This window comes from Dipodomys ordii, unplaced genomic scaffold (genome assembly GCF_000151885.1).
Source record: "Dipodomys ordii isolate 6190 unplaced genomic scaffold, Dord_2.0 Scaffold2, whole genome shotgun sequence".
Taxonomy (NCBI): Eukaryota; Metazoa; Chordata; class Mammalia; order Rodentia; family Heteromyidae; genus Dipodomys; species Dipodomys ordii.
In genome coordinates, this window is record NW_012267218.1 from 7,696,944 (window position 1) to 7,709,873 (window position 12,930).

The 12,930-nt window shown below is 41.8% G+C and overlaps 1 protein-coding gene across 3 annotated transcripts in view; it reads left to right on the forward strand.

Annotated features, from left to right (window-relative positions):
- Dicer1 (dicer 1, ribonuclease type III) overlaps nt 1–12,930 on the forward strand; it is a 54,355-nt gene that overhangs the window by 18,553 nt on the left and 22,872 nt on the right. For all 3 annotated transcript variants that reach the window (XM_013015425.1, XM_013015437.1, XM_013015431.1), the window contains 7 exons: nt 280–752; nt 6,149–6,281; nt 7,816–8,058; nt 8,683–8,837; nt 10,131–10,263; nt 11,307–11,382; nt 12,166–12,305. In XM_013015425.1, coding sequence (XP_012870879.1) covers nt 280–752; nt 6,149–6,281; nt 7,816–8,058; nt 8,683–8,837; nt 10,131–10,263; nt 11,307–11,382; nt 12,166–12,305 — 1,353 coding nt within the window. The remainder of the gene's footprint in view (nt 1–279; nt 753–6,148; nt 6,282–7,815; nt 8,059–8,682; nt 8,838–10,130; nt 10,264–11,306; nt 11,383–12,165; nt 12,306–12,930) is intronic.

Sequence of the window (12,930 nt, forward strand, 5' to 3'; positions counted from 1 at the left end):
TTACTAGATTTTATTAGCCTTATTAGCCTTGCATCTTGTAATGACTATTTCATTATTTTTGTTAGAAAAAGACCTAGTTCCAAGTATAGATCCATGGAACTGTAGAGAAAATCTGACTTTTTCCTGCAAAGCTGGAGACTGGACCTCACTGTTGGTAGTTATTGGTGGTGGAGTTGATTTGGAAGGGGCATTTAGAATATAGTTGGAGTAGGAGCTAAAGCATATGGAGTGAGCTGGACCATCAGCTAGCACCTGTCTTTCCTCCACTTTTCTTTGTAGATACTGTCAGACTGCCGGGAAGTGCTGGTGGTGCTGGGACCCTGGTGTGCTGATAAAGTGGCTGGGATGATGGTAAGAGAGCTTCAGAAGTATATCAAACATGAACAGGAGGAGCTGCACCGGAAATTCTTGCTGTTTACAGACACTTTCCTGAGGAAAATCCATGCACTGTGTGAAGAGAGCTTCTCACCTGCTTCCCTTGACCTGAAATTCGTAACCCCTAAAGTAATAAAACTGCTTGAGATCTTGCGCAAATACAAACCATATGAGCGGCAGCAGTTTGAAAGTGTTGAGTGGTATAATAATAGGAATCAGGATAATTACGTTTCTTGGAGTGACTCTGAGGATGACGATGAAGATGAAGAAATTGAAGAAAAAGAAAAGCCAGAGACAAATTTTCCTTCTCCATTTACCAATATTCTCTGTGGAATTATTTTTGTGGAGAGAAGATATACTGCAGTTGTCTTAAACAGGTAAATGTCCGAGGTTAATGTCTGTTTGCACTGGAAATAAGGCAGCTTTTGTGTTGTGAAGCAGTAGGTCATAAAAGTCGCTGTAGGGGGGCGTGTGCCCACGTCAGTGTCATTTACACAGTTCCTTCCTCAGTGAACAGGTGAGGCTGAGCACGGAGGCTTATGTCAGGGAGGCTTATTGAAACAGGTACTCTGCCTAAAGGCTTATTTTGACATGACTGACATTTTAATTCCTCTAAAATAGAGAACAAGTATAGAAAAATTAAGTTACATTCTAGTGAAGCATTGCTTGCTTTTTATTCTATCACTAGATTCAAGTATTTTTTGGCCTTTATATGTTAGGCTTGTGCTATTAAGCGTTCTACACAAAGCTTTTTCCTTATTAGGTACATTTTATCTGAGTATTGTAGCTCACTTTTTTCTGTGTTGTGATATTGAGTTATCTATATGTTTTTATTGTTGGGCTCCTGGCAGCAAAGTCCTAAAATCCTTAGAATCTTTTAAGTGATGTCTTTTGTATGTTAATGAGTCAGTTTGTGGCTAGCAACTACTGCATTGCTTCTGGATCATTTGGTCACTGGGAATAACAGGACAGAATTAGTGGAGGGGAGGAGGCTGAAGGTGAGTTGAGCGTCAGAAGCCAATCTTGTCTTAATCAGTCATGCTTACTGAGGAAGCCCCCATAAATTACCCACAGGACTGGGGTGGGGGTCACTCTGGCAACTTCATGAAACCTGAGAAGTGGCTGTGGGAGGCCTGATTTCACTTGGGGTTTGCCATTGGCATCTGATGAACAAGCATGTCCAGGATGAGTGGCCGATGTAGCAGTTGACTCAAGGTGTAGTAGATTGAACGTCTTAGTGACTGAGCCTTGTGGCCTTTGAGATCTCATAGTCTCTCCATGTAGATAGCATTAGAATTGTTTATGCTAGCAAACACCCACCAGGTATAGGCTTGTTTGCTTGCCAGCAGCAGGAAAATCCTGAGACCTTTACAAGTCACAAGTCTTCTGAGGTGATTGTTGTGGTTCAAGTGCAGAGGAAAGGATTTCCTGCATACTTATTGTTGGATTCATGTCGTCAAGGCTGAATTGGAAAAAATTAGGAGCAACAAGGCTTGCAGTTGGCCTTGGTTCAGATTGTGTATTACCATTTACTGAATGGGAAGGGAGAACATTTGCAGCGGTGACAGTGAGTCCACATTGATTGTGGGTTCCAGCCCTACCTCATCTTCACTGAAGGCTTATTTTTCTCTGATTGTAGTCCCATCCAAAGAGCTACACTTTCAGTTTGTGGCAAATGATCACTTAATGTATGGTCCTTTGGGTTTGTGGGTTGGATGCTCTATTACTTTCTGCCAAGAAAGAGTCCATATTTTATATTTAAAGACGATGTACTTTTCAGTGAGATCCATTAATTGGCCAAAGTTGATCTCTAAGAGCCTTTTCTGAAAATAGTGATCTCTGAGGAAATTAAGCTTTGTTTCCTGAGGTAATTTCTTTTTCCTTAACTGCTTCTGAATGTTTAGTCATTTTAACTTTTTTTTTTTTAATAAATGGAAATTAGACTCAAGGGTAGTCATCTGGCAGTTTTCAGTCTGGTAATTTTCATAGTCATTGAGCCTGAACCTTCCGACGACTATGATATAAAATAACGTCAGGTGTGGAATGACCTTCAAATCAAATTTGAGGTTGGAAGGGGACCCCAATGACTGTCTCGTCCAAGCCACTTAATTTTTATTTTTAAAAAAGAAATGCCATGGACAAAAAATGGTTTGCTCTGAGTTAAACTCGTAGTGAGTGGCAGGGATAATTCTAGATCCCAACAACATCCTAACCCCCAGCATCCACCTTCTGTCCTCACAGTGCCCCCTGGGCATCTCTGAGTGCCAAAGGCAGTGCTTTGCATTGGGAAGCACCAAGCGGAGGCCAGTAGCTCAGGGCAGCAGATGCATTGTTTCTTAGAACAGGGAAAGGCATTTCAGGGGTTGGAAATCTTGGCACACTTTGTACATCACATAATAACAATTTTTTTTAAACTGCACATTTCTAAGCCCAGTTATAGGCATAAAGGATAGCACAAATATTCAAATGTTCAGGGGTTTGGGAAGGATGAGAGTTGGTTTTCTTTCTTTCCTCCAGGTTTCTGAACGCTTCCCACCATTCTGGGGATTGATCTTTATGCATGTGGATGGAGAGTCGTGTCAGTTTGCATAGCAAGGTTATTAGCCCAAAAAGGTTTATCTAAAATCAATCAGCTACTTCCTATTGACTCTAAGGATCAGATTAATTGTGATCAGCTTTCATAAATGTGTCTGGCATTTAGTGTTCCAGAACGAATCTAGAGCGGTCTGAGGGTTGACTTTATGGGCAGCTAATTACACATACAATAGAAGTCCTGTTCCAGTAAGCTTTCTAATAAGCTTAGAAAAACTTCCTGAAATCCACATTCTTTCCTTCCCTCAGTTAAGGGGGCAGTTTTTTGAGGGTGTAAGCTGTACAGTGCATGGCTGTTCTCTTCTCTCCTGGTGAAATAAAGGATTGGCTGCGCGCGCGCGCGCGCGCGTGTGTGTGTGTGTGTGTGTGTGTGTGTGTGCGTGCACGCGCGCGCGCACGTAGTGTGGATTGTCTGCTTTTGTTTGCCACGCCATTCACCTCAAGGAGTTATTGGTTGCTCAGCTATGCTTCAGCACTGCCTGTTACAGACAGAATGAGACACGTAAAGTCTGTGACCCAGCCAGATTTGCAGATGTCAGGCGTCAAAAAAGGCTCCCAGACACTTTGTTTTATCACAGCGTGATTTATTAGTGGCATATGATACCGATGTTGAGCTAGCCCAAGTTCACTTCCTGTCTCTATCTAAAAGATAGTCTTCTCCTAATAGCATTTTCTTCTGGAATAACTCGAGACTTTTGGAAAGCTGGTAAGATAGCCTAGCATTGCCACATGTCCTCCCCCAGCCTCCTTGGCTTATATCATGTCACTCTATGTGTCAGCTAAGAAAACTCAACATTGTTTAATGCAGGGACTACACTTCAGACCTTATGTTGATCTGCTGTTTTTTTCCCTTCCTGTTTTCTAGTTGTTTTGGAAACAAGAGTCTTGCTATGTAGCCCAGGCTGGTCTTGAACTCACAATCCTCCTGCTACAACTCCCTTGTGCTAGGATTACCATGCCTGACTCCACTGCCTTCCTCTTTTGTTTTTCCTGTCTGTTCTTTCATCCCAGGGATCATAGCTCCTTGCTCTCCTGTCCTCCGTTTCCACTTATCTGTAAGAAGTTGTTGGTCTTTGCTTGGTTTTGATGAGCACTGATCTGAGCATTTCACATTTTTATAAAATTTTACAAAAATATTGATTTCTGATGCATGGGAACTTTCTTGTTTTTTAACTTGGTTGTCTATAGATAGGATAAGAAGCACTGTGCACTAGAGAACAGGATAATTTACCAAATGGCTTGTTGTGGAACAACTCATATCAAGAGATGAGATTTTCTTTGAGCCATTCTATGGTGGCAAGAAGGTGCTGATTTGTATTTGTTTTGTGAAACTCCTTGTGGGTGGCAGGTGCAGGTTTTACTCTCTCAAAGCCCATGGCTTTGTCTTGGGGCATGGCTGGGCATCCACTAATCCATCCAGTAGGGAGATGGCTTTCCTCTAAGTGCTAGCGGGATGGGTGGCATCTGACATCATCACCTCTGTGGTGTCTCTTCAGTCCTGCAGTTTTCATGCGGGACCCATGTTGTTCAGGAGAGACACGCCAGCACTAGAGTGCCCTTCCATTTCTCAGCTAGTTGGAATGACAAGATTGAACATTTTGGTGAAGTCTTTGCTTTGGTTACAAGTAATTTGAAATCTGTTTAAGAAAAAAAAACAACCAAAAGAACCACTGTTACATTCAAATTTGGAAGTCCATGATGTTTCTACGGTGATCTGTTACAGGTTTTAAGCATTAGGGTATATTATTTGTTTGCACGTAATTCTGTCATCTGTTATTGACACCACACATCCACTGTGATAATGAAACAGACCTGGGACATAAGGAACTTTCTGATTCTGACAGGGTGAGTACTCGCCAGCTAGCCTGGACACACCAGTGTTCTACCGATTAAGGGCAGCAGAGACCTGGTGCTTTGATATTAGCCTGTTTCATGTATTCAAAAAGAAAAAGTGGTTTGACTTAAGAATGCAATTTTCCATTAGGAATTTATACGGTGTGGCGTGACTTCAGAGAAACCATGTGGGATCATTTAAGTCAGGTGTGGAACCATTTATCCTGTGTGCTGAGTTCTCCACTGAGGGGCTTTCCAAAATAGCTGTAATGGCAGCACTAACTGTTACCCTTCGGCCTCCGTGTAATGTGATCCTGTCCTGTAGCTCTTTTCCATGTCTCAGCCAGAAGGCCATGTTTGGTTTTCTGGCACCCTGGGTTAATACAGAGGAGCAGGCAGGAAGGGGCTGCAGCCCTGGGTAGCTTTTCTCATGACTGGATTGGTGGGAATTTTGTGACACTGTTGTGCTGAAATCTATACTCTGCTGAACTCTGGTTAGCAGCCTGGGGAACAGAAAGTATTAGTACTGCACTTCTTTCCCAAGAGCTCTGTTTGTATCCCATGATACGAGGTGCTGGGTGAGATGAGAGAAACAGCTGTTTTTTGTTGGAAGCAGCTGGCCTGCTTTCCTCCCTGTGGAGGGTGGGAGGTGTTCTCTGGAGTATCAGGATCATCCCTCCTTTCTCTGTGTCACTGTGACCATGTGAGAGATTGCAGTAGCTGCCGAGGCCAAGGCGAGTGAGGACTGTGCTTTTGCTCATAACATGGTTCCATCTTGGGCCACATTCCTAGGTCACCATTGCCACCTCAAGAGTTGGAGATAATGCAAACATTTCACTGCTCAGTGTCAGTCAGCCTTATATTTGGCAGGCTAAGATCTGTTTGCCAAAACAGGGCTGCGATTTCTGGTGGAGCGTGATAGGATTAAAATAAAAAAATAAAAAAGCCAGGCTCCAGTGGCTCACACCGGTAATCCTAGCTACTCAGGAGGCTGAGGTCTGAGGATTACAGTTCTAAGCCAGCCCTGGCAGGAAGATCTGTGAGACTCTTATCTCTAATAAACTACTAGAAAACCAGAAGTGGTGCTGTGGCTCAAGCGGTAGAGTGCTTGCCTTGAGCTGAAGCACTCAGGGACGGCGGCCAGGCCCAGAATCAAGCCCAACAACTGGAAAAAAAAAAAAAAAAGACCAAGACTTTTGTTAGGTATGTAGATATAGGTAAAATCAAAATAAAACCAATTTAAAAAACCCTACACTGTACATGAATTTTAATAGAGACCTTAAAAACAGAAGTTTAAATGTGTTTCCCTTCACAGTATTTAACTTCCCAATGTGTATGATTTTCTTAGATTGATAAAGGAAGCTGGCAAACAGGATCCAGAGCTGGCTTATATCAGCAGCAACTTTATAACTGGACATGGCATTGGAAAGAATCAGCCTCGTAACAAACAGATGGAAGCAGAGTTCAGAAAACAGGAAGAGGTAACTCAATTCGCAGCGACGGGATATCAGTCTTCTGAACATGAACTGACTAGCTGCCCAGAGGGACTGGACTCTACTCCCAGGGCCCTAGCAGTTAATCTCCTCCTCAGCCCTCCTCTCTCCTCCTCTCCCCTCCCTTCTTTTTTTTCCTCCTATCCCTTCCCTCTCCCTCCCTTCATCCTTTCCTCCCTCCATATAAGGTACTTGTTCATGTATAGATTGACTGTCTCATGAGGTGACTGCAGTTATATTAGCTCAGAATTAAAGGGGCTATTAAGTAAATGAATTTGGTGTGTAAACAATTGATTTCCCTGTGTCACACACAACTATATCTCATGGAAAAAAACAGGACTTTGTGGCTACAGATCAACAAGCTGAAATCTCTTAGAGTATTCTTTTCTTTTTCTTTAAAGGTCCTCATTGGTTGGGTACTTTTTAAAAATACTATGTATTGTCTTTGTTTTTTGCGGGGGTCAGGTAGCAGAATTAGAATTGAAACTCAGAGTCCTGTTCTTCCTAGACAGATACTCTACCACTTGAGCCATGCCATCAGCCTTTTTTTCTTTATTTTTCCAATGAGGTCTCATATTTTTGTTTAGTCCTTCTGCCCTTGTCTTCTGAGTAGCTGAGATTATAGATATGTACCCCACACCTGGCTTATTGGTTGAGTTTTTCTTTTTCTTTTTGTATTAGGCTAGTGTTGACCTTCAATATTCCCAATCTCTGCCTCCCAAGTGGCTAGGATTAAAGGTGTGTGCCACAACACCTAGCCTTATTTTGCCATTTGCTTTTTAAGGTTTTATACATTATAGCATTATAAAGATGCTGAAACGTAAAATAATGTTCTTACTTACAAATAAAAACTTTCACTGAAAGTTTGTTATTTACCTTAAAATTGGCAAAATTAATTCCTGGTAAAGGAATTTTCCACAGTGTTTTGATAATAGCCCAGATTTGGGGTAAACTGCTCTAATAGATCTGACTATCTGAAGAAGTATTTTGTATTGTGGAGTAATGGGACATTACTCCATAATTTTGTGTAAAAGTTTTCATTTTGTTTGAATTCTGGCTCCTTGAGAATTTCCCAAATTTCCAGGAGTAAGCAAAGCTCTGCTTTTTTTTATTTTTTTATTTTTAATTCCACGTGCCTTCGGGATGCTAGTGACAGAGTTTGGCATCACTGGGGAACAGACCCCCAGGAGTGAGTGGCTGTTTGCTCACTTGGTTGGATGTTGTACAGCCCTTTGAGGCATGTGGCTTTCTGTGATGTGGGGTGGGACATGATTGTTCTGTAAAGTAGAGGTATTAGGGTTTCCCACACCTGTTGAGTTGAAGATTGCTGTCATTACATCAGTTTCTTTGCCCTTGTGGCTATGTGCCTGTGTTTTGGTGATGCTCTCAATCTTCTCTAGGCTGACATTAGAAATACAGCCCAGGGTATGAGCCAGAAATGACCATTGTTAATAATTTTTATAATAATTTGTTTTCTTTGGCAGATTTCTTAGGATTGCTATTCTTGATTAATATTTTTCAGGTACTTAGGAAGTTTCGAGCACATGAGACCAACCTGCTTATTGCAACAAGTATTGTAGAAGAGGGTGTTGATATACCAAAATGCAACTTGGTGGTTCGTTTTGATTTGCCTACAGAGTATCGATCCTATGTTCAGTCTAAAGGAAGGGCAAGGGCCCCAATCTCTAATTACATAATGTTAGCAGACACAGACAAAATCAAAAGTTTTGAAGAAGACCTGAAAACCTACAAAGCAATTGAAAAGGTAAGATCTTCATTGTTGTTTGTGTGCACGGAAATAGATAGGAGCACTTTCCCTACAAAGGAATCCCAACAAGTGTGCATCACAGACTTTTATCAGGACACTGAAGTATGTCACAGAGCCCAGCACCAGTTAGCAAAGTGCTTGCACCATTGGTACACTAGTGCACAGAAATTGCTGGGGAAGGGACCCTCAAGTGTGGACAGTAGAGTGTCTGTTGGTGGGATTGTATTGTAGAGGGAGTATGGTGACGTTGTTATACTTGAGGGGGATGTGTGCGTGTGTGTGTGCAGGGCGTTGTAGACCTTGGACTGTATGGGAGGTGTCTCCACATGATGGGAGCTGGGAGGATTCTGTGGTTGCAGTTTTCTGCAGCAGGTGACTTTGGAGTTCCAAAAGTGTGTTCAGGAGAGGTTGATATGTCATATCAAAAGAACCTTCATTTTTGGGGGGCTGGTCTCACCATGTAGACTTGAACTTACCATCCTCCTGCCTCAGTCTTCCCAGTGCTGAGATTACAGGTGTGCACCACCACCCCTAGCTGAAAGAGATTTTTTTATAGGTACAGCTAATGTATGGCAAAGCAGGGATTTATTCTCATCCAAAGTTCTGTTTTCACACTTCCAGATTTTGAGAAACAAGTGTTCCAAGTCAGTGGATACTGGCGAGAATGACGTGGACCCCATTGTGGATGATGATGACATTTTCCCACCATATGTACTGAGGCCTGACGATGGGGGCCCGAGGGTCACAATCAATACAGCCATTGGGCATATCAATAGGTAAGGTAGCTGGAATTGGTGTGGAAATACTGGTATTGCAAAATTTGTCAGTGTTGCTTACATTACACTGTCACCAGTCTTTTCATTTATGGCTCACAGTATTTTGATGAAAGAAAAGTGGCATTTTTCATGAAACACAGCCTTTGTGTATAGCCAGTGTTCAGTACGTACAGTACTTTGTCAGTACTGACAAAGCTGACACAATGTACTCCTCCTCCTTTTAGAGTTATTTTTATAAATAACTTTTTTTCTGATTTCCCCCCCCAAATGTTAGTTTTTTTATTTGCTCCATAAAATTTAGATAATACTACAATTTTCATTAGCAAATGAACTTTTGATCTTTTATTAGAAATAATCTTTTATTATAAATTAATTTGTATTTTTGATTATGTTCTAATTTATTTTGTTCTAACGTAACATTTCTCAGACATAAGAAAATACGTTTACCTATTTAGTTTACCTATCAGGATGGATTTCATTCATGGGCAAACTCATGGATTTTCTTTAACCTTGTCTCCCCTTACCCAGAGTTGCCATTCAGCTTTCACAGGCACATTCTTTGTAGCCAGTGCAGCCAATCTAAAACCAGGGCTCCCTGCTTTCCATCTCCCTGGTTTCCTTTAGCCAGGAGCCACTCTTCAGCCTTGACCTTGAAAGTTTTTTTTTTTAATTGTTTGTTTTAATTGGTTATTTTGAGATGGAATCTTGCTATGTGGACCAAGCTGGCCTCAAACTTGTGATCTTCCTACCTCCTCCTGAGTGCCAAGTTCACAAGAATGAATCACCAGACTCATTTGGCTCTGACTTGAAACTTGGCTGTGGTGTAGTTATTTTGTAGTCTGCCTCTCCACTGGAGTCTATAGGATGTTGTCCACATTATGTAAGTCCAGGTTGTATAGTTTGGGCCATTACCTGGCTGAGTGATGCTGTGTTCTTATCCTGTCTTACTGTGGGACTTATGCCCTTACATGTCACTTGAGTGAGGTCCAAAAATTTGCTGTTGTGAAGTGACCATTTCCTTACGCTTTAAGCAAAGACTGGGACTGTGTAAGATTTATGGTTTCCCAGGGTGACTCGCTGGCCATGTAGCCATTGGTGGTTCTTACCTAACTGATGACTATTCTATATATATATGTGTATATGTATATATATGTGTGTGTATATATGATTATTAAGGTGTTGTACAAAGGGGTTACCATTTCAATCGTCAAGTAATGAGTACAGTTATTTTTTTTGGACACTGTCTCTCCTTCCTTCACTTGGATCCCATATTTTTCTTTTTTTTCTTCATAGATACTGTGCTAGACTACCAAGTGATCCATTCACTCACCTAGCTCCCAAATGTAGAACCCAGGAGTTGCTCGATGGTACATTCTGCTCAACCCTTTATCTGCCCATTAACTCGCCCCTTCGCGCCTCCATTGTTGTAAGTGTGGAAAAGAAAGGTTGTGCGTCTTAGTTTGTCACTTCTAGCTTGTTCTCATTTTTCTAGTACATGCAAGTTATAAAATTGATTGTGACATCCACTTTGAAAACTAGATTTTTATCTTGTAATCAGCTACATGTTCAGATTTTTAATGAACTATATAGTTGTCCCCCTCTTGGAATGGGGCTGAATGACCGCTGACCTTCCCTTACTGAGTTGTGGCTGTAACACATACAGTGACATAAAATCATTACATGTAGTTGAACTGTTCTCACTGTGTTACTGACAACTCAAATAACATTCTTTTTGTAGCTCTTATCCTTTCTTTGATCCCAGTACCAACCTGCAGGTTCTGTAGATGAGCAGTTTCTGTTCATAGAAAGCTGCTCAGTACTTGAGTCTGAGTTATAATTACATAGCAGTGTAGCATCATCTTTTGTTGCATGTCTGTGGATTCATGAGAAAAAAATTCTTTAAAATCGTACTGAAATATTTATCAAAATTGTAAACTCTTGTTTATAGTTTAGTTCTTTACTGGGCTGGATTTTTGTGTGTGTATGCTGGACCTGTGGCTTGAGCTCAGGGCCTGGGCACACTATCCCTGCACTTCTTTTGCTCAAGGCTAATGCTCTCCCATTGAGCCATAGCTTCACTTTATCTTTTTGGTGGTTAATTAGAGATAAGATTCTCATGACTTTCTTGCCTGGACTGGTTTTGAACCTTGATCTTTAGATTTCAGCAGCATGAGCCACTGGTGCCCAGCTTCTGGGCAGGATTTTTAAAGCTGGTATCTCAGGGCTGAGGATATAGCTCATTGATTGAACACTTACCTAGCAGGTTTGAAACCTGACTTCCACCCTAGCACCACCACTATTTCAGATATGGAAGTTAGGCTTTTTAAAACCCTTTGCTGCTGTCATTTTTCAAAATCAGAATCTTGGTCTTAGTAAATTGAGCTTTAAAAACTCAGAAGTAGAGGCTCAGAGAGTGCATGCTGTGGTCATAAGCTGCAGGTATGTGATGGAAGGCTTTGTTGTTTTCAGGGCCCACCAATGAGCTGCGTACGATTGGCTGAAAGAGTTGTGGCTCTGATCTGCTGTGAAAAACTTCACAAAATTGGTAAGTAAATAGGTTTGGGAAACATTTGTGATAGAACTAAATTGGAAATGTAAAACAAAAAGTATCTCAAGGACTTCCCAGGTTCTGAGGGGTTTTGTGGACCTGGGAACTGCTGTTATTACTGTATAACTGTTGGGTCAGGTCTTAAATATTTCCATTTCCCTTCAGTGTATTTGTCAGGTTAGGCTCTAATAGTGCACGTGTGTGTATTGTGTGTGTGTGTGTGTGTGTGTGTGTGTGTGTGTGTGTGTGTGTGTATGTATGAGCCTTTTTTTTCTGACCTCCTGTTTAGAAGGGATGTATGCTGATATGTTCTCGAGTTGTTTTTTTTTTTTTTAATTTTTGAATCTTAGAATTTGCATTCCACTGGGCACTGGTAGCTCGCGCTTATAATCTAGCTACTCAGGAGGCTAAGATTTAAGGATCGTGGTTTGAAGCCAGCTCAGGCAGGAAAGTCTGTGAGACTCCAATTAACCACCAGAAAACTGGAATTGGTGCTGTGGTTCAAAGTGGCAGAGCACCAGTGTTGAGCAAAAAGACAGTACTCAAGCCCTGAGTTCAAGCCCCATGACTGACAAAAAGAAGAAAAAAAATTGCATTCTTGCTCCTATTGACAGTATGAATGCCAGAGAAGAGTGTGTGGTGTTGCATTGTGAATGTGTTTGCAGTGTTGCAGGCAGAGGTGCTGTAGCTTGCATCGTAACTTGATGCTCTGTAGAGTACTTACTAATCTGAGAGGCAAAATAGGGTTGTTTATGTTAATTGTCATTCTATGTTTGTTAGGCGAGCTGGATGAACATTTAATGCCAGTTGGGAAAGAGACTGTTAAGTATGAAGAAGAGCTCGATTTGCATGATGAGGAAGAAACGAGTGTTCCTGGAAGACCAGGCTCCACCAAGCGGAGACAGTGCTACCCCAAAGCCGTTAGTATTGCTTAGAACTGAGTGCAAGTCCAGCCTTTCTTTCTGCCTGGTGCTTTCCAGATTCCTGCCTGGGCCTTCAGTCAGCTCTCCAGTTCACAGCCCCTCCCACATCTGCCCTTTTACTCACATGTCAAATCTCTCCCCCAACCCCAGCCTGGCAAAGGGAGTCTTGGACTCATGTATCAAATTCTACACAAAATAGATTTATTTCACTTGAGCAGATATTCCTTCTTCCATTCATTTTAGCAGTGGCTAGGGCAGGAGCACTTGTGTGGGTGTGGAAGGTGCTCCGGGTGGTGGGCATGGTAGGTAGAGCACGCACCATCCCCCTTTAGCGGGAGATAGGCATGGGCTGCAGGTCAGAACAACACCTCTGAATCTCACTTCAGTTCCAGTCATGCTTGGCTTAAGAATTTATTTTTAAATTATTTGTTAATATTTTCTACCAATAAGAACCCCAAAGGCAAGATTTTGCTGTGTACTTAGCATAAATGTGGGTTTTTTGTCGTTTTCAGTTTTTCTTTTAAAATAATGCACCAGGCTAAGCATTTTCAGTATTCAAATCCTTCTCTCTTTCTCTCTCTTCCCCTCCCTCCCTCCCTCCCTCCCTCCCTCCCTCCCTCCC